Source organism: Motacilla alba, chromosome 9 (assembly GCF_015832195.1).
Source record: "Motacilla alba alba isolate MOTALB_02 chromosome 9, Motacilla_alba_V1.0_pri, whole genome shotgun sequence".
In the NCBI taxonomy this organism is placed as follows: domain Eukaryota; kingdom Metazoa; phylum Chordata; class Aves; order Passeriformes; family Motacillidae; genus Motacilla; species Motacilla alba.
In genome coordinates, this window is record NC_052024.1 from 2219864 (window position 1) to 2240354 (window position 20491).

At 51.6% G+C, this 20491-nt stretch overlaps 1 protein-coding gene across 1 annotated transcript in view; it reads left to right on the forward strand.

Annotated features, from left to right (window-relative positions):
* GPC1 (glypican 1) overlaps nucleotides 1–17722 on the forward strand; it is a 199539-nt gene extending 181817 nt beyond the window's left edge. Inside the window, exons 4-9 of the mRNA XM_038146560.1 lie at nucleotides 5252–5417; nucleotides 7481–7611; nucleotides 11090–11209; nucleotides 11678–11811; nucleotides 12960–13135; nucleotides 13618–17722. Coding sequence (XP_038002488.1) covers nucleotides 5252–5417; nucleotides 7481–7611; nucleotides 11090–11209; nucleotides 11678–11811; nucleotides 12960–13135; nucleotides 13618–13838 — 948 coding nt within the window. The 3' untranslated portion in view covers nucleotides 13839–17722. The remainder of the gene's footprint in view (nucleotides 1–5251; nucleotides 5418–7480; nucleotides 7612–11089; nucleotides 11210–11677; nucleotides 11812–12959; nucleotides 13136–13617) is intronic.
* Nucleotides 17723–20491: the final 2769 nt, after the last annotated feature.

Consider the following 20491-nt stretch of genomic DNA (forward strand, 5'->3'; position numbering starts at 1 on the left):
TTGGCCAGAGTGCTGCTGTGTGTCCTGTGGGCTCTAAAGGCCTGGCCATGCCCAGAGCTGGTAGCACTCAGGTGTCTCTGGGCCCTCGGGCGCAGGGGTGTCTCATGCATTGGAGCTGCATGCTTGCCCGTCTACAAGTACTTTGTCCTCCCTGTGTTTGTGCTTCAGAAAGTTTATAATTGTTGTAAAGTTGTGTTTAGGCACTGTGAAGGGTAACTTCACTCTCCTGAAGTGCAGAGGGGGTGACTTCTTGTTATCCTCAAGCCTCCTGTGTTTTTGTGATTCTCTGCTTGGAAAGCATGTTAATAAACTACATGGCAGGAGCCTTTTTTTTTTTTTTTTTTTTTTTTTTTTTTTTTTTTTTTTTTTTTTTGTTAAAAGCCTTTCACACTGAATGTTTTCTAAATTGGCTGGGGGGTGGCAAGGAACCCAGTTAGTGCCTAATCCCCCAGCCCATCCTCTCAGCAAATGGCTTGTGAAAGTCATTAATTTCACTGTAATTGATTTAAACGTTGCTCAGGAGGAGGAAAAATTAAGGAAACCAATGCCACTCTGAATAGAGAATTATGTGTTCTCAATTTTCTGTCAAATTATCTCCCCACGTGCCTGTTCTGTGCTGGTTGCTGAGCAAACACTGTGCCAGGGAGTCACACAGCAAATCCCAGCTCACAGAACCTGTGATGAGCTCCAGCACCAGGGCAGGAGGCAGGAGAGCCTGAAAAGGTCTTTGCCTCCAACAATTCACATCTGGTTGGGTGGCTCCACCAACAAAACACGGGCACGTGAGGCTCTGAGAAGTGGCCATGGAAATGTACGGAGCTGGACCTGCTGACAGCCTCCTTGAGATGGCAGTGCTTGTGGTAGAACTGGGCTTTTTGTGAGGCAGCCACCTGTTCCCCTTGCATTACTCATTGCTACTACTGTATCCCCAGCTGTAAAGTGGTTTTAATTAAAATTTTTTCTTGCTCAGTAAGATTTCTCCCCTATTTTGGGTGTATCTTAGAAGATAACATTTTTTCCTTATCACTTCATCACTGGGCTTACACTTCAAAGGACTATACCCGTGGATGTCACTGTGATCAGAATAGAGTATGTGGATTTTAGCTGAGCAGTGACGTACAATCAATGTATTTTTAAGCTGAGCTTAGCTTTATTTTGCATTTTTATTTATACCTCTGACAACTGAATGAGTGCCCCGGCTCCAAGCCGTATCTCTCAATAATAATGATCTTTTCTTCAGATTCTTGGGAAATGGCTTCTCCACTGTATTGTGCATGCTCTCTTGACATCTTAATGCAGTTTCTAGGTCACTGAGCTAAGAAAAGACTGTAGGTGCCACTAAGGCCTCCTTAAAGGAGAACCAGCCACAGGCTGGGCCAGGTTGATGGCGCTTTGAGAAATCAATTATTGTCACATACTCCTTCACACTGTGCCTGATCAGTTAAAGCTGGAGCCGTTTGGTCAGGTTTCACTCCATCTGCAGGACTTTTCATGCTCCTGCCTTCAGACCTTCTGTGGTGAATGGATGTTGCTCATGGATCCATCAGTTGCTGCAGGTCTGTGCTGGAAAGCTGGAGGGACTCCCTGAAGCTCTTAGCTGGCACCCACTTGGGCAGGGGGTAACTCAGTGTTTCAGGTTCCTGGGAAGGCTGAGGGGTGAGAGCAGAAGCACTGGGAGGTGAAGATGTCTCCATGAGCAGGTGGAGGTCGGTCTTGCTGTTTCCAGCCTGGAGAAACTGCTTCGCTCTCACTGAGGGAGTTCATCTGGAAGGAGCTGCCAGGGAGGGAGGGGGTGTGTGTGTCCCCACAGCTCCAGCCCGAGGAGCTCCTCTCCCCACTGCACTGCTGGAGCTGGCTGTGCCCAAGAGAGGCAAGACAGCTGCAGTGTCCCCCCGCTTGTGTTGTTGGATCCATATCCTGGGAGGGAAGCTCAGCCTCTCCAAAGTGGGGCTGGGATTCCCCCTGTGTGGATACATTGATGAAAAAAATCCGGAACTAACGTCAGCAAACTAATCCATGAGCGCCCTGAGATGTTTGAAGAACTCTGTTCCTTAATATGCTGCAAGTGCCCCAGAGAGATGGTGCAGGATCAGGGCTGGGGGGTTCTGGTAACCCCAAGCCCTCCCTCTCTTCTGCCCTGTGTGGAGCAGTAGTCCATGGGCTGGGAGGAACAGTGAGAAACTGAGCTCTGGCCAAGCAAAAAAACACCAAGAAAATATTCGGTGTGGTTCCTCTTCCTGCTCTCTTATCCTTCTTTTTCTCAGTTCACCTCTGCAGCCTGTGCCAAAGGACTGCTGCTGCCAACAGGACAGGCTGGAGTCATTCTCTGGGGAAAGGGAGTGGAGCCTGCTGTCATGCACCTGCAAAAATTAATATTTATCCTTTCTGCCAAGAGATTAGGCTGAACACTTGACACCTGTCAGATTCAACAGAGCAATGGCTGGTGATGGATGGTCACCTGCTCATCTTCAGAGAGAGACTTTGAGGCCAGGCTCCCACTCCTGGGGCAGTGGGACACTGCACTGTCCTCCAGGAGACAAAGCCACCTTGTGAGAGTGACAGACTGCCAGTGCACCCTCTGGCATCCAGAAACTGAGGTGCACAAGTACTTTTTTTTTCCCTCCCATGCTCTCAGGAGTTGAAACTGAGCCTCAGGCACCATTGTTGGCTGCACCCACTGCCCCAAGGCAGGTGGCAGCATCCCAGAGGAGCTGCAGGGGCATGGACACGGGGGTGTGGCTGGTGGCAGTGTGGCTGGTGACAGGCAGTGTGGCTGGTGGCAGTGGCATGGGAAGAAGGACAGAAGGCAGCTCTGCAGCACGGGGCCTTGGAGATACTTTTCTAAGCCAAAATCTCTCTCTTGCCTCTTTCAGTGCCTCCCATGGGCTCTGGCAGGGTATCAGTAGCTTTGTGTCCGTGCTGGTGGCTGTCCTCTCAGCCTGGGGGGCTGGCCCACACCACCTCAGGGGTGCTTCCTGCAGGCAAAGCTGTGTTCCTGTTTTCCAGAGCATTTCAGCTCCCTCCACTCCAAAAGTCTGCGCAGTGCAACCGGGGATGTGTGGGAAAGGCACGTGATGCTCTGGTTGCCCTCAGTGCTGGGGGAAGCCCCACGTCTCAGGACTTAGCTGTGCTCCAGATCCCAGTTTGTGCAGTGGGAGGTGGCAGTGCCCCATGGCCACAGCTGGATGAGCAAGGATGGGCTGTGCCAGGACGGCACAGGGAACAAGTTGTGTTCAGGAGCTGATGGCCTGGGCAGGCTACAAGATTGGGTTGTGAGTGTCACCATGTCATGTCGGTGATTGCTCTGCCTGGGGAAGGGGAGGTCACAGCTCCTTTCCCATCTGCATCCCTGCTTTTTGTGTGAGTGCTCTGGTTTCAGGTCTGGAGCTACAGCCCCTGCTGGTATGCACCGTGCTCTTACCTGGTATCTTTTCAGCCACTATTCAGCCATGGTTATTGAAACCCTGAGGTGAAAAATAAGCTGCTCCTTTGTTTGCCTGTCCCTGTGCTTTGTTGCACTCCTGAGGCAGTGGTGGTTGCGCTGTTCCTCCTGTGCTGAAGGTGCAGTGTCTGTGTGATGCAGCAGGACACAGCCTCCCTCTCCTGGCGGCACAGCCACATGGCAGCCGGCTCTGCCTGCAGGAGCTGTCCAGGACAGGGACCCAGAGCTGGCCCAGGAAGCTGAGGGAAGCTTTGGGGTCTGGGGGGTTTCCTGCCAGGCTCAGCCCCTCTAGCCACAGGTTTGTCCTCAGTCCTCTTTGGGCTGCCAGGCCAGAGAAGCAGGCTGTACTTGGGTTCTCTCTCTGAAACTTAGAAATTTTTGTCCTCACCACGAAGAAGGCTCTCACAAGGTTATTTTAGTGCATTCCTGCCCAATGAAGCCTCAGCACCATCCAGCATCTGTTTCCCAAGGTTTTCTGGAGGCGAGGAGCTACCACACAGGCAGCTTCAGGAGGGGGTATTGGGGGTTTTCTCTGACACAACCTCTGGTACTGGGCTCAGCATGTTCACACTGTCCCAAGGGTACCTCAGAACTGAATCTTTCTGGAGTCCTCCAGAAGGCCACATTCAAAGTATTTTTCACAAGTAGTATAGAGTTCTCAGCATCACAGCTGCAGCTGGAGGCCTAGGGATTTCTCCTTTCAAGATTTGCCCCTTCTGTCGGTTTTCTCCCCTCTGGGCTCCTTGTGCATGTCAAGTATCTGGAACCAAGGGAGACTTGATACAGACACCAGTTTCTGTTTTGTAAATTATTTTAATAGATTTACAAGGGATTTGCAAATGGATCTGAGCAAAGACAGAAAATGACCACAAAAGGGAAAAGAGCAAGACAGGGGAACGTGGAGCTGTGCCAGCAGCTCTGCAGGGCCTGCCAGGCTGTTATTCACCCCTCAGTGCACTGCCAGCCCTTGCCCACAGCAGCTGGGGACACTGGCCGTGGCTGATGGGCTGGGGGGACACTGCTGTGCTGCTGAGGCTGTGGCCCTGCTCTCTGGGCTCTGCACCTGAACCGGATCTGTGCTTGCAGGACCAGGGTGGTTTAATTAAAGGCGGCAAAGCCACCTCCAGAGTCCTGCAAAGAGCCGGCTGCACGTGCAGGGCCTGTGGGCTGCTGGCACAGCGTGGCTTGGCCCAGGTCTGCCTGCAGTCCCTGAAGTGCTCACAGAGAGCAATCACTTCCCAGTGTCAAGTGCTCTCAATTGCCCATCGTTTTGGAATTGAGCAAGTCTTCCCCTAAGACCATTCTCCTCTCCAAAGATGCCAGCTGGGAAGATTCTGTGTCCAGGGCCTCACTGTGCATCCCCCAGGAAGCCGGAGGTGCAGTGCCTATGGGACACCTGTGTCTGCAGGACAGTGGCAGAGAACCTTGCGGAGGGGGCACGGTGGTGGCACTGATGGCACACATGCACCATGCCGGGGTCCAGGTCACAGCTGGTGGACAGCCCGAGATGTCCTTGTGGCCACCAGGCCTGGCTGGAGGGGGGATGGTGCTCACAGGTTTTTCCCAGAAGCCTGGGTTCAAACACAGCCTGAGGCACTGGCAGCTGCCCCAAAGGTCCTGTCCCTCCAGCAGGGAGGAAGAGTGGGGGAAGGAGGGGCAGTGAGAGGGGAAATGGCTTTTTCCTGGTCCACATCCCCAGGGGGCTGTGCTGCCTCTCAGATCACAGCAAGCTCCTTCAGCCCAGGGAAGGGGGGGAGTTCACCCTCATCCTCTGAGCAGTGTGTGCCTGACTCTTTCCTGTCCCCCCAGGTGTCCCTCAGCCACGAGTGCACCCGTGCCATCATGAAGCTGATGTACTGCCCGCACTGCCGGGGCATGGCCAGCGTGAGGCCGTGCAACAACTACTGCCTGAACGTCGTCAAGGGCTGCCTGGCCAACCAGGCCGACCTCAGCACCGAGTGGAAGTACTTGATGGGTGAGATGGCCTTTCCCTGCTGCAGCACAGCTGCCTCTCAGCCCTGAGCTCCCTGAGGCTGCGTTTGGCGAGCAGAGAGGACGGTGGGAGGCTCAGGGAGGTTGCTTGCAGTGGTGAAGCTCTCGGGCCTCCTTGTGCCCACACAGGATCAGCCAGCAAGCTCCTCTCTCTTTCTCCCACTGTACCTGCACAGCTGGAGTGATCTGAGACCTGAGGGAGCCTTGCAGTTTGTCTGAGCTCACGGGGGGCAGCACCAGAGGAGATGGCCTTGAGCTTGGCCTTGTTTTCCCTTGCCTTGGCAGCTGCTGGCTGGCCAGCAAAGCTGCCAGCTCAGCCCCAGCTGCAGCCCCCAGGCTGGCTCGGGGCTGGCATTGAGAACAAAAACCCTAGCAAAGTCAAGGAGTGTCACCTGCCTCTCGAGGGACACTGCAGCACGGATGGGGAAGCAGGGCAGGCACTGCCTGGAGAGGCGCCCATGCCAGCCATGCCACAGCTAACTGGAAATGCTCCTTCTGGGAGCAGCTGGGAGCCTGCTGCAAAGGGCGGGGGAGGAATTGTTCCTTCTCCAGGAGTTCGGTGGCCCTTTGGCCTTTCTGACCAGAGCCAGCCAGCTGTTCCTGTCACTCTCCTGGCAGGATGACAGCCTCTCCTGAAACACCACTGTGCAGCTTTCCTTGACTGACAGGGAAGCAGTTCCATGTGCATTTTGCATTTATTCTGGCTTCCTCTTCCCAAGAGACACTGTCAAGGGGTGATGGCTAGGAGGAAATTGGAGCTTCTTTCAAATTGCAGTTTTACATTTTAGTGTCAGAGGTCACAAACTGATCAAGGATGGGAGCAAATCATGGAGTCAAAGGCAGCAGTTCACTGGTGGTGTCCTTCCTTCACCCTTCTCCAGACCCTTCTGTGTAGGCACAGATGATTTTGTTACACTAAACAGAGTTACTCTTTCATTTTGACAAATTAGGGCAGGTCAAATTAAGGGAGATTTTTATAAGTAAGTGGTTCAAATATAATTTATTGCTATTTTGGGGTGCAACCTTTGATTTAAATGTCTGTATCTTAAGATTAGTGCCTCTGCAAGGCACTATTTGTCTGAAATATACAATCTCAAAGATGACACCACAACCCCTGAATGGCAGCAAAATTAAACTGCAAGCTCTTCAGTGTTACAGGAGATTTTATATACCAGAACACAAAAAGTTACCAAAATTTACCCCCTTATATTGAGAGCATATAGGCTGTCCTTCCTTCAGACCCAACTGGAGTGTTGAGAATGGTCTCTGAGGGTAGGCAGAGATTGGTAATTCTTTGTAAGCTGTGGGAAATGGATTTACAGAAAATTCTATACAGTAATCCAACCATCCAAAATCCAACAGTAAGCCAAGCACAGTCCCAAAGCAGCCATCCAAGCAGGAACCTCCAGGGCAGGTGGGAGTGCTTGGACATCAGAGCTTTCCAAGAGGAACTGAGAGCTGAGGCAGCCCTCAGTCACTCCCTGTCCTGTGTGTATGCTGGTCTGCTTGTGTACCTGTACAGCCTGATATCTCCCTGGCTGTTGTCCTTCCAGAGGTGAAGTTGAGAAGAATTGCTGCTTTTCTCACTCCTTCACTGCCACAGAAACTATTTCCCACATCCACTGTCTCTGGCACCTTATTGACCCCAATTCTCCCACTTTCTCTTGGCTGCAGTGCTTTGCTGAAGACGTGCACTGAGTTAGGAGGGTGAGGACCAAGTATTGCTGTGTGTTTCTTAATAATTCTGCACCAGCTTTCTGGTCTTCCTCTCTGTATCACCCAGGGAAATGCTGGTTACTTTGGGTGAACACTCTACCCAAAGTGTATTTACCATTTGCAGGAGGTTCCTTTGCCACAGAGAGTGGCTTTACCTACATAAAGTAGGGAAAACAAGTGTGCACCTGGGCACTGGTGAAAATGGAGAGGTGTCTCCCAACAAGGAGACCTGCCAAGGGCCCAGCAGCTTCTCCCCCCCCCAGCATGAGCTGGTCTTTGCCTTGGATTGCTCAGAGTGATGATGAGAGCTGTCCCTGCCTTGCTCTCCAGATTCCCTGATGGGGGTGGCCGATCGGATCGACGGGCCCTACAACGTGGACACTGTGATAGGCACCATCCACATGAGGATTGCTGAAGCCATCTCCATCCTGCAGGAAAACAAAGATTCCATCACAAGCAAGGTAGGAGCATGTGCCTGGGCCTGCCTGAGGACACATCATGTGCCACTGCCAGGACCAGATGCTCTTTTGTGCTCACTCTTCAGCTGAACTGAGAGAGAGGAAAAGAGAGCAAATGCCCACTCTTTTAATGTTAAATTACCTTGTTTTCTACCACCCATCTGACACAGGCAGAGTTGTCTTCTCCACCTTTGCAGGTGTTTCCAAATACTGCTCCCTGCCACCTTTGGTGCAGCCAGCCTCCTTTGGTTACAGGCACTGGAGGTGGGACTGCATACGCAGTGATGGGGGGGTGCATCTGCCATTTGCTGTCAGGGCCCTCTGTGCTGAAGAGTTTTGAGATGTTTTGGCTGAGCTGAGGCATTTACACAAAGTGCACAGTCCCCAGTGACAGGAGGCAGCTGCTTTAACCTGCCTCGAGGGGATCTTCTGCAGTGTAAACACTGGGCTATCAGGTTGTGCCATGGGACAGAGCTGCAATCTGGCAGTCCATCTGGAGAGTACAAACCAGGCTCTCCTGAGGCTCACCTGTCTCCCAAGAAGTATGTATCATGAAGGTCTTTTCTGTTGGTCTTCTATTTTTAGCATATTTATGCACTTAACCACAGTCAGCTCTGTAGCTGCAGGTAAGAGAAGCTTTGGGAGCAAAAGCAGCCCTCCAGGGCTCCTGCCTTTTGCCCAGACACTCCCCAGGTCCTGCAGCTATCCCACAGTGAGGGCAGAGATGCAGATGAAAGAAGTGGGATAGGTCCTGACTGGGTTTTGGATAAGGGAAGGGCCAGAAGTGCTGCTTGGCAAACAGGAATTCACTGGCACACATCAAAGCACTAACAGCTGAGTGCATCCAAGTTCTGGGTTAGGTTTCTTTTCTGACATGAAAGGCAATGTTCTTTCTTCCCTTGTTAGGTGAGACTGAGGCTTTCCACATAAAAGCAAATCCATGGTGTGGGAAAACATAGCATCATCTGCAAAGAAAGGTGTTTCCAAGGGGAATACAGTAAATCTGGTAAAATGAAGGGGGCTAAACAGTCTAACTGATGTTTGATTGGAGCAACCAAACATGATTAATAAGCTCCTCAGTATGACCTGGTGACCAGGTGAATGGAGCACTTTGCTGGTGGCACAGCTAGCAGAGGGCAGGAGCTGCCAAGCTCTGAGCTCTGTTTCTGAGCATGGCAAAGCCATCAGATGAAGGATCTTGTTGTCAGCAGAGTTCAGGACTGTCCCAGGCCAGTCCTGGCCATCTCAGAGCCAAGGACATGACCCAGGCCAAGGGCACTGCTGTTAAGGTAACCTCCCAGTCTGACCAGTCAGGAGGCACTCTGGCAGCCACACTCCCACCATCAGAGTCTGTCACTGCCCCTGGGAGTGGCAGGTCACAACCCCCAGGTCCCTGCTTGGCTCCTGCACACCCCTCTCACACAGCCAGAGCAGGTCTCCTCACTGGTTCCATCCCAGGCTTCCCAGGGCAGTGTCAGACCTCTCCATCCATAAAGCAATATATTTACAGCACAGTAACACAAAAAAAGCTTGAGCTGGTACCTCTGAGGCCAACAAAGGAACCCCATGGCTTTTATCCCATCACAGTCCAAGCGTGCAGAAGTCTGACCCGGCTCTCTCAGTCACCTGGCTGGTGCCACAGGTCCCTGTGCCCTTTGTTTGCCAAGGGTGGGCAGTTCACAGCCTCTGGCTCGGCCACCGGAGCGGAACCTGCAGCTGCACCCGAGCCACCTGCACAGAATGCACTCCTCCCCTCAGAATGCCTTCTTTGAGAAGAGCCAGGAGTGGCCCTTGGTCCCAGTGGCACCCTCAGTCATAGGCTGTCCTGGGATCTGGGTAAAGCTCTAAAGAAGCACTCGTGGTACCGAGCCTTGTGTTCAGGGCAGCACAGAGCACTCTCCCTGCTTCCTCACACTTCCCTTTTTCCCTGTGGCTCTCTTGGATTTCAGGCAGCAGGAGCTGTCAGTGGCTGCAAATGCCTATTTGCTCTCATTATTTAGGAGACTGTTGGCCCCTCAGTCTGCTGGAGTTGTGTTTTCTCCAGCAGCAGTTTGCATTTCTCACCTGAGGCGTTTAGAGTGGCAAGAGTTTCGCCTTGGTACCACACTGCTGGAGCTGCCGCTGTCCTGGACACCTCCCCAGACTTTTGTCTCCTGGGAAGGGGCCAGCAATAGGCCAACAAGGTACAGCAGTAAGCCAAGGTTTTGTTTTGGTAGAACTAAGTTGAAAATGCTCTACATGCAGTTTTCAGGGTGGGTTTTTTGCACAGAGCTAACGAGACTGATGAACAAACAAACTGGCTTGGTGCTGAACTGCTGGAGTCATCAGATCCATCTGGCCAGCAGGACAGGGCACCCCAGGAGGTGCCTTTGGAGGCTGAGTGTCCCTCAGACACACAGACAGGGGATCTTGGCCAGGTTAGCACTTGGCTGTCAGAATGCACGAGCCAGTGTGTTCAGCAGCTGGCACGAGCTGTGTCAGCAGAGCTTTGCCTGTGGCCTTGGCTCCTCTGCTTTAAGGGGACACCAGGCAAAGTTTATCAATAGCTTCTGACAGCACCCTGGCAGCCACAACAAGCTTGGAGCTCTCATTTCAAATCAGGTGGCTTCATTTGTAAAGGCTGGCATACCCTGACTCACACTGACAGTGCCAAGTCCCTCCTGGCCTCTGGTGCTTTGTCCAGCCTGGCCCTCTGAGCTCTCCTTCCACCAGTGAGCTCAGCTGCCCAGCCCTGGTGATCTGCAGCAGGCGTGTTGCTGCCTGGACCGGTGATGCCGAGGCTGGGAGAAGCAGGTGTTTCCAGGACACCCTTCATCTAATCCTAGAGGCCAGGTGTGAGGATTTGGACCTTCCAAGTGCTTCTGCTGCCCTCTGGCTACAAAGTCCACCCGGGCAGGTAGTTAGGATGATAGGAGGTACCTGAGGAGAACAGATAAATCAGTTCTGCTGCCTCATTTGTCCCTGAAACATCCAACCTGACAGACTGTGGCACATCTGCTGTCCTTGCAGTGCCCTGTTGGAGGCACATTGATGTCCCGAGTGGGGATGTTGATTGCAGGAGTCATGGGAGTAGTCCCACATCGGTCTGTTGTCCGTCAGCTCCCGTGCTCTGTAGTCTTGAAGCCCACACCACTGATGAAATGAGTGTGAACAACTCCCATCTTTTTCTTCCCAGGATTTTATTTTCCAGTCATAAGAAGAACAGATAAAATTGCTATAAATAGTTTAATGTCAACATTGGCGACTCATCCAAAAACATGTGTTACTGCTGAATGTTTTGCTTGATAGTGGTAACCAAAACCAGTTACAATGTGCTGAAAACACATCTGGCACTAGAAACTAAGCCAGAATCTCTGAGAATCTTGGCAATAGGAAGGATAAATATACTTAAGAAGGAAAAGAAACCCCATAACTGTGGAGTGTTAAATAATTAAAGGAATAGCATCAAAACATGGGATAGAGAGTTTGGTTTGTTTTTCAGGTATTCCAAGGCTGTGGAAATCCCAAAATCAGCCCGAAAGGCTCCCGTAGTGAGGACTGGAGGAGACGGGGGAAGGTGACATTGGAAGCCAAATCCTCTGCACAGGCGCTGGAGATGCTGGTGGGTTTGTGGCTGGAGCTACTCCTGGGTCCTGCGGGTCAGGTCACACCACGCTGGGGCTGCGGAGCTGCACAGCTGGAGAAGATCAGATCATCAGGTGCTGCTGTAACCCAAGCAGACCTGGTCCTCTTGCCTCTGCAGGGTTGGGTCTAATAACCAATAGATAACCAACTTGCTGATAACCAATTTCCCAGAGATATGGTGCCAGATTTACCTGAAGAGGCTCATAGACTGATGGTCTTCTCCTGGTTGGTCTTGTGGTACTGGAGCAGTGCTTGGCATGTAACCTTTAGCCTTGGGCACTTGGGTTGATGATTGGTCTTTAGGGGAAGATAGATGATACATTCTATTTTGCATAAAAACAGTTTTTGTGATGGTAAAACAAAAAATATGGAGAATCCTTGTACTTTCCTCTGCCCTGGGGCACCACAGAGCTCTTGTGGCCCTGAGCATCCCCTTTGCTTACAGGTTTTAGATGCCAAAGGGAATCTGACAGCTCTCAAGACCTACTGGATCACCCTGCCCAGCAGCCTGTGCAGCAAAAAAGTAATGGCCAGCTCAGCATCAGATGACAAATGTTGGAATGGGATGACCAAGGGCAGGTATGGAGTGGGTCACAGTGCCAGGAGCACCAGCCTGGGCTGAGAGGAAGGGTTTGAAAAGGCACTTACACATCATCACAGCCAGCCCTACTTGTTCAGAGTGAGCAGTCTGTGCCTGTCCATAGAAATGCTGCATTTCTGGAAAATCTCATACCTGGGAATGTCAAGCCTGGTGTCATTTTGCTGTGTGTTGAGGGTTAAGCACTGAAATGCACTCACCATGAAATAACTGTGTAGTTTTCTACCAAGGAAGCAGTTCTGCAATTCCACATGCACTCAGAAGGCAGCAGGGCTGGATTTACACCCAAGCTCCAGAGCTGCTGAAGACAATTGCATACACATCCCTCTATCCATACCTGCTCTGAAATGCTGCTCCCTCTGAGAGGGGACACCTGGGTGACATCAAACAGCTACAGAAACAGTTCCTACCCCAGCCAAGCTTAAAGAATGGCTGAGGGGACATTAGCAGCTGCTGGATATGCACCTGTCTCCTCTCCTCTCTGCAGTCCTCTTGGGCTTGGCTTTGCCAGCCTGAAGTCAACACCCTCAGTTCTTCCATATTTCACATTGTTGCCAGCAGTGTCCCAGATATGCAGGAGCAGGAGGACCAGGGCACTGTGGAAGGCAGCAGTGCAGCTCTGCTTGACAGCTCCCAGCTAATTAAGCTTCCCTAGGAGCCTGTCTGGTCAAACTGGGCTGGGGCCATTCAGTTGTCCCAGGCTATCAGTCTCCACAGGATTTAACCAAGCAGAGATTAAAATGCTCCTCAGCCTCCCATATGAACAGAGATTTTCCGTAGGGGACTGTCACTGCTCTCAGGCTGGCCCACTGGTACCAGCCTGAGAGCAATCCCTCTGCCTTTCCTGCAGGAAATCCCTCCCCATGCTGGGACAAGGGTGCTGCAAGGCCACCCAGCCACCTCCTGCAAGCTGAGACCCCTCTGCTGTGGTCTGGCCATGGCAGCATGGCTCAGCTATCCAGAGAGATGGGCTGCCCAGCAAACACCAGCCACAGAGGCAGTTCCAGAAGTCAGTGGCACTGGCTGCAGCCTCTCTGGGGTTCACAGAGCCTGGATTATCCCTGGTGTCTCTAGGAAGAAGTGAACTGAGCTGGGGGGAGACATCTAAATCTTTTGCCTTCCTTCCCAGTTACCTGCCCGAAGTGATGGGGGATGGCTTGGCTAACCAGATTAACAACCCAGAGGTGGAGGTGGACATCACCAAGCCAGATATGACCATTCGCCAGCAAATCATGCAGCTCAAGATCATGACAAACCGCCTGGGCAACGCTAACATCGGCAACGATGTGGATTTCCAGGACACGAGTGAGTGCAGCAGAACCAGAGAGGTTCAAGTGGGGTTGAGACAGCCATGCAGTCCTGCAGCCTGCACAGGTGTCCCTGAAGCCTGCGCAGGTGTCCCTGCAGATGCTGCTGCTGGGCTGTGGCAGCCTGGCTTTTGGCTTGGGGCTGCTGAGGGGCTGCTGGAGTGCAGACAGTTGTGGGGTGGCTGGAGGCTGTGCTGCTCCCAGTGCCTTACTGAACCTGCGGGGCGGGCTCCACTCCCAGCCCTGCTGACAGGGCCGTTGCTCCTGTCTGCTCCAGAGTTTCCAGCTGCTGCAGCAACAGGTGATTAAAGCCAGCAGGAGGTCAGATATGAGCTTGTATCCCACGTTGGGGGATGCAGAGAGGAGGGGGTGGCCATGGTAGGGCTGGTGGCCAGAGCTCCCTGGGGTTGCAGTAAAGGGAGAGCCTTGCCCACCATAAAGAAAGGAGTGTGTGCTCACCCCACGTCTGTCTCTGCACAGGTGATGACATGAGCGGCTCCGGGAGCGGGGACAGCTGTCCTGATGACGTCTGTGGCAAAAGACTTTCTAAGAGCCCCAGCACCAGGCAGCCAGAAACACACGCTATTCCTAAGCAGTCTGGACACGGTGTCCACGGCGCCAGCAGCAGATCTTTGCCTTCTGCCTCCCTCCTCCTCCTCCTCTCGGTGGCTGTCATCGCCACGCAGCACTTGTGGCGGTAACTCACTGGCACAGCCAGGAAACAGACTGCGGCTGAGGGCTTCACTTTGCCAAAACCAACCAACCAACCAACCAACCAAAGGACATATTTAATTCACCTTGGCAAAAAAAAAAAAAAAAAAGGAAAAAAAAAAAGGAAGAGAAAAAGGTTTTCAGAAGGTTTCAGTTGTTTGCTATTTTTGGCAGTGCTCGAGCTGTTTTCTTCTTTCTAGGTCTTTCCCCAGTGCTGGGCCCTTCTTTCCATACCTCATTGTTTTACTTTTGTTATTGCCACAAACTGGCTCTTGGGGCTGAAACAAGCCTTTGCAGAGGGCTCCAGGGGAACTCAGCCGAGCCCTCCGAGGGCAGCTGTGCTGCTGCCTCCAGTGGAATATGCAATTGCCCTGCCCCTGTTCCCCAGTGCGGGCCGAGAGACAGCGCCAGTGCCGCGGGCAGCGCCGGCTCCCACGCGGAGAGACCGGGATCCTCGGCACGGCTCCCGTGCTGCATTCAGGGGCTCTTTGGGTTCTTCCTCTGTGCTTCCTAGCTGGGCAGAGATGGCCCTTCACTTCCAGTGGTGTACGTAGGAGCGTGAGCAGGTTTGGTGGGTTGAACTGAAAGAGTTTGGCAGCGGCTGTCGGACTCAAAAATGCAGAACTCGCTTTTTGTTTGGAAAGGTCACAGTGGGTTTCTTGACTAGAGCTCGTAGCTGAGGACAATTTGAAATGTAGGTTTCCTACATCTACGTGACTGGGAATGAGTGTTAGGGGTTGGGGTTTGGGGTACTTTTTCTTTGCATGCTAGTTGGAAAGCCATTTTTTACCCAAGTAACAATGGTCCAATTTCTACCTGCAGTGCAGTACCATTGTAGGTAACAGAGAGATGCAAATACACACAGTGGGATTCTCTGTGTGACAGACAGTTGTGCTGCCTCCTCCTTCTCTGGCACCAGCCATAGACAGGAATCCAGTTTTTTTCTTGGTAATAAGGGAGACCAGGGATGTTTTACTAACTGGACCTCTGGGACTGGTTGTGCCCCTTCAAGCAGCTGCCTTAGAGCAGAGAGGGGCTGGTGGGGACCACCATGGGCCCTACCCAGAGCACTGGCTCAAGGGAGCACCCACCACAGGGGAATGTGAGAACAGGAAACATTTTGTTTGGGATTTCTTTTTACCTTTGGTGTTTGTTTCAGTTGTACTGTAGGTTTTCAATGGTTTCCCACTTTCCCTGTTCCTTCCCCATCATCCAGTTCACCTTCCCTAACCCCTGCAGGCACGGGCTGAGCCAGCAGGTCAGACACCGCTGGCAGCTCTGTTTTGGCTCAGGGGAGGGCCAGGCTCACCCTTTGCTGCCCCATCCCCCCACTCACCAGCCTTTGGGTGATACGGGCAGCTGCCCTAACCCCAAGTTGCTCAGTGGGGTGGGCTCTGTGCCAGGTTTTGAGACTGGGGGTGGTGAGTGCAGTTATAAATGTCCTGAGGTAGCTGTAGGAGTGTCTGTGCTTGTTAGGGCTGTGTGTTTGGGGCTTCCAGAGGCTTCTGTGCCTTGTGAGCAGCAAGCATGGGCTGGAGCCATAGCTGTAGCAGATGCTGGATACATCACAGTCCCTGTGGCTGCTTGGGCCAGCAGCACACACAGGTTGGATTTGAGCTTCAGACTGGTTTGTACTGGGGTGAGAGGGAGGGCAGAGCTGGGCTGTCTCTTGCTTTTGGACATTTGAGCATTTCTGCTCTGTCTTGCCAGAGGAGATGTGCCTTTGGGCTGAGCAAATATTATAGAGTTGGGGTTTGGCTGTTTTCTAAGAAAGGGATTAAAAAACCCCATTTTTAACATTCAGTTTCTGAAGTGTGCAATTTAAGGAAAGATGAGGACATGAGCAAGGTAATGCTGAAAGCCAGTTCATTTCCTGCCCTCCCTGGGGCATGGAGGGTGCCTCAGACCAGGCAGAGATTTTAGGCCAGCTTTGACTGGCCTTTCCAAGTCACAGTGATTAATGTCACTGACCGTGCATCCTTTCTGCCTTGGCCTCACCTACTGAAAGGAAAAATCATACCTGATCTGCTCGGGTGTCAGAAATGAACACCAGGGTGCTGGACAATGGCTGAAGGACTGACAGTTCCACTACACCCATCAGAGCCCTGGAGAGGTAAATGTAAGTTGTGGTTTTGTCTGGATTTATTTACTCCTAGACATATGGAGCAAATTCACATGATTTTTACTGCTCTAAAGAGTTTCTATCTTTTCTTTTTAACTTTTTAAATCAGAATTGCAAATACAAATTTAACCTTCAGTTACAACAATCCCCACAACCAGTCCTGCAGAAACTTTACATCCAAAGCAAAAAACAAAAACAAAACCAAAAAACAAACAAACAAAAATAAAAAGCTGGGGGGGAGGGAGGAAGGATTAAAACATTGTATCCTCATCCAAACACAGTTGGGTTGGGGTTTTAACACATGGATGCTGAGGTCAATGTTTTGCTTTGCAGAATGGGAGCTTGAAAGTCGCTTCCATTTCTGTGCAATTAGTTTTTGCTGTCTGCCTGTTATCCTCAAAAGCTTCTTATGGGCCCCTTCACATCTTAAATGTAAAGCCAGGAATTTACTGATTATTGAGCTAGTATTTTAACAATTTAATAGCCCAAACTAGTGGTTCTGTTACAAGAAAAAAAACCCATATAGTGCAAATTAATAAGGCAAAACCTCAAAGAGACAGTAAAATCTGTTATGCAGAGGAAACCCTTTCTGATGCCTTCACCTCCGGGCTGGGGTTGAGCTCCCACATCCCTCCTGACCCTGAGGGTGGCAGCTTCCACCTTCCACAAGCCAAGCCAGGGCGAGACCAGGAGAGCAGCCTGAGGTGGGGGCAGTGCAGGGGGCTCAGGCCCCTCTTTGCCCAGTGGTGCTCAATGGTGGTGGTGGCCCTGTGTCCTGTGGGGCTGATTTTTATATCTGCCCATGGTCAGCCTACACTGCTGCTTTTTGTTGGTCCCTGGTTACTCAGTTTTTCTGTTCTCCCTTGCCCTGAAGTTGTTTCCCCAGCTGCTGCCATTAAGTGGCCTGGGGTTGTGGTTTGCTGAAACCTTCCCCAGGAGCTGAAACAGTCGAAAGCCCTCAGGATATCAACTCTAAACTAAAGCAAACTGTAATTACTGCTGACTAAACAACCACTGGTGTGGCTGAACAAGCTGAAATCAACCCAGGTCCAGACAAGTCCCCAGCCGGTGGTGGGGCTGGTGCAGAACCTGGGGCCTTTCAGTGCTTATAAATGACTTTTCCTGGGCTGCTGCCTGCTGGAAAACACTGTGACACACCTCCCCGTGGCTGCTGGCTGCTCTGGGTTGGCTGCATGAGGGGATCTCTGAGGAACTGGGCTGGCTGGGGAGATACATCTGCTTCCATGTTATCAAGATAGTGATCCATCGTGTTCTGGTGTGGAAAGGCCTCATACTTGACAGGTGTATGGAGGGGGTAGTGGTGTAGGAAAAAAATATTTACAAAGGCCCCATCCCTGGGAAGGGGAGAACCATAAATGGTGGATTTCCAAGTGTCTCTGTCTTTCAGCCTGCTCTTTGTGCCATAATGTGTATGTTTTAAATAATGGTGAGGGTCTCAAAAGGCTTTGAGAGCACAGCTACTTCTCATTTACAGATGACAAGCTGCCTGCTGTTTTCTGGTGGGCTTGGTAGGGGCTAAGGTATAGCAGAATATCTAAAGTCCACCTTTGCTTTAAACAGATGCATTTCTATCTGCAGGAGTAAGAATTATTTCACTTATCAGCATAGCTGGACAGTTATCTATTTCTTTCTGTTACCAAGGTACTTGTAACTCTCTTGCACTGTTTATCTAAAGTTGAAATATGTTCTTTGAATCCTTGTATAAATAAAAAGGCTGGAGACAAATCTGTATTTACAGGGCAATTATTTCTTCTCCATTTAAGCCGAGTCTGGCATTTTCTTTCTTTTTCACTTGTTAAGGCACAGATAAAGGCGAGGTCAGGAGCCCTGAGGAATGAAACCATGTTTCAGCCACAAGAGTGTCATGGGCTGATGGCAGTGTTGGTGGCAGGGATTTGCCTGCATTCCTGTACCATTCAGAGGAGCAGCTGCTGGGTTCTGTGGATCTGTGTTTGTGGGAACAAGGTGAGCCTGGCTTGAGCCATCAAAGCAAGGATCCTAAGTTGCATCTCATCTAGAAGCACAGAAAGTCATGGCATAACAGTGTAAAAAATCAGAAATGCCCTTGGTATTCGTCATGACAAAGTGTTGTGGTAATTACAGACCATGGCTTTGCACCAGTGCAGCTGTTGGACAGGCTCACAGCAAGCAGAGCAGCGAGGGGATGTGTGATCTCCAGCACGTGCTTGAAACTGAACTGGTGCAGCAGAAAGGTTTGTGCTTCAGCTCCATCCACTTCCAGAAGAGGGTGAATGCAGCTGTCAAGGTGACGTGTTGGAAAGCTGCTCATGAAATGTCTAAGAGAGACTTGGTAACTGAAAACTACTAAAAGTGTATCCTGCCTGGAAGCAAATATCAGCTACATTTAATAAACTGACTGATACCCCTAAGTGAGTAGGTATTTATTTAGGTTCCTCTCCTGCAGCTACAGCTATTTGCACCACATCCACACATTTATATAAATACAGAAAAGTGCAAAAATATAGGTCTTCTCCTTGGAGAAGTTTTGTGCACACCAGTTGCCTGCTTTGCCTCCTCGGTGTCTAATTATGATCTGAAATAACAGCCTCTTCTGGCTTGGTGTTTACTAAAGGTGTCTGAAAGCATTTCTGCAGTTCATAATGCCACTGAACACTGCATGTTTGCAAATTCACTGCTGAGAGCTTGCAGGAGGCGTAGGGTGTGGTACAAGCCCAGCTCCCCCTCCGCTGCAGGCACACATCGCTGCTTCCCTCAGCACAGAAGGCTTCAAGGGCTCCAAGAGCAGCCCAGCACATTCTGGGAGCTCACCAAGACAGTGGCGCCAGGCACTTTGCAGGTGCATGGCAGGAGGACAGGAGACGGCCATTGTGACTGGGGCTGTTGGCACCACGTCCCAGCTGGCAGTGCCACCAAGACCAGAAATACTCCAGCAAAATCTGGACCGAGGTATCAGACGCTCTCTAACGAGGGGTGAGGCTCTTACCCTGCAGTTCAACATCTTCTTACAGAGGCAGCAACTGGCTTCACTGCCAGAAGATGGCATTTGTGTTTAACTTACAGATGACTCTGTGTGTAGTGACAACTGCCCTGTTCCTACCTCCTCCTCTGCACAGAGACACGATGCAGGGCGGGCTGGTGGGAAGGGCCCACCTTTCTGGCATGAATGACATTCTGAATCAGCTGCAGGCAGGTAGCCAAGAAACATCCACAGCCTCAGAGGGAGGGAGCTCAGGTGCGGCCCCAGTGGCATTTGCTGGTGCTAAAGTGACAAGAACGGTGCCCTGAGATGGTGTCACCTGGGTAACACCTGGATCAGTGCTGGGATGAGCTGCAGGAACTGGTAAACCAGTAACTCACACCAGGCTTGTCTGGCAGATCCCAGAGCAATCTGATGGACTACTGCCACCCACACAGATCAGTGGAGGGTTCATGGCACAGCAAGTGTGATGCCATGTGAAATCAAGATCATGGTTTTGGTATGAACTGGAATGTGCCCATAAAGCACCACCCAGGGACTCTGCAAGGGCCCAAGAAAGCCCAGTGGTGAGTGCAGGCAGAAGAAGGGTGAGCCTCTGTCAGAGGAAGGTAGGGCAGCAGCTGGCTCTGTTCCCCAGTGTGGGGAATTGATGTGTGCCTGTCCCACAAGGAAGTCCATGGCAGTGTTTGCAGAAAGGCTCCTTGCCTGAATGCCCACATCATGCCCTGGCAATAAGGGGTGTGCCATGGAAATGCTAAGTTGGGCAAGAGCCACTGCCAGGGAAGGTCCAAAATCCCTGGAAAGAGTGGCTGTGGAGGAATCCAGAAGCCCTCCCCATGCTGCTGGGGTGGGCAGCATCAGGGGTCTCCTGTTGAGCTTTCTCCTTTCCAGCTGCAGGATCCCAGCCTGAGCTGAGCCTCGTGGGGCCTTGCAGCAGCCACATGCCCTGAGCACAGGAAGCAAGGGGGCAGGTGAATAAGCCTTCATGTGGGAGCTGAGGCATGTGCTGGGTAACAGGAGGGGACAGCATGCTCTTGTGCTTATGGGAGAGAGCCGACTCCTTTGGCCCCAGAGCCACCATCTCACTGACAGGCTGCTGTAGACACAAATGATGGCAGGTGTGTGGCAGGTTCAGTTCTCCTTCCTCCATGGTCAAATAAAAGCTCATCCTTGTACCTCACTTCTCATTCCTTAATGGGTGGCGTTGCACTTCACACCAGTCTGTGCTCTGCTGCTGCAACAGTTCAGGTTCATTTTTGGGTCTGCAGCAAATATCAGTCAAATGCTCCTGTTTGGCCTGAAAGCAAAGGGCTGAAGCAGCTCAGCCTCCAGGAAGCAGCTGGCACCTGTGACCAGCCCTGCAGCACCTGCCCAGCACTGGCCAATGTGACCTTCACCTGGCTGGGCTGGGCCCATCCCCACCCATCCTGTGCAGTTCAAACCCATGGCAGCACACTCAGGTGCAAGATGCTCTCTGCCCTGGCAGCACACCAGCAATTCTACTGAAGTCCAGAAAGATTAGCGCTACGCTATCTGGCCAG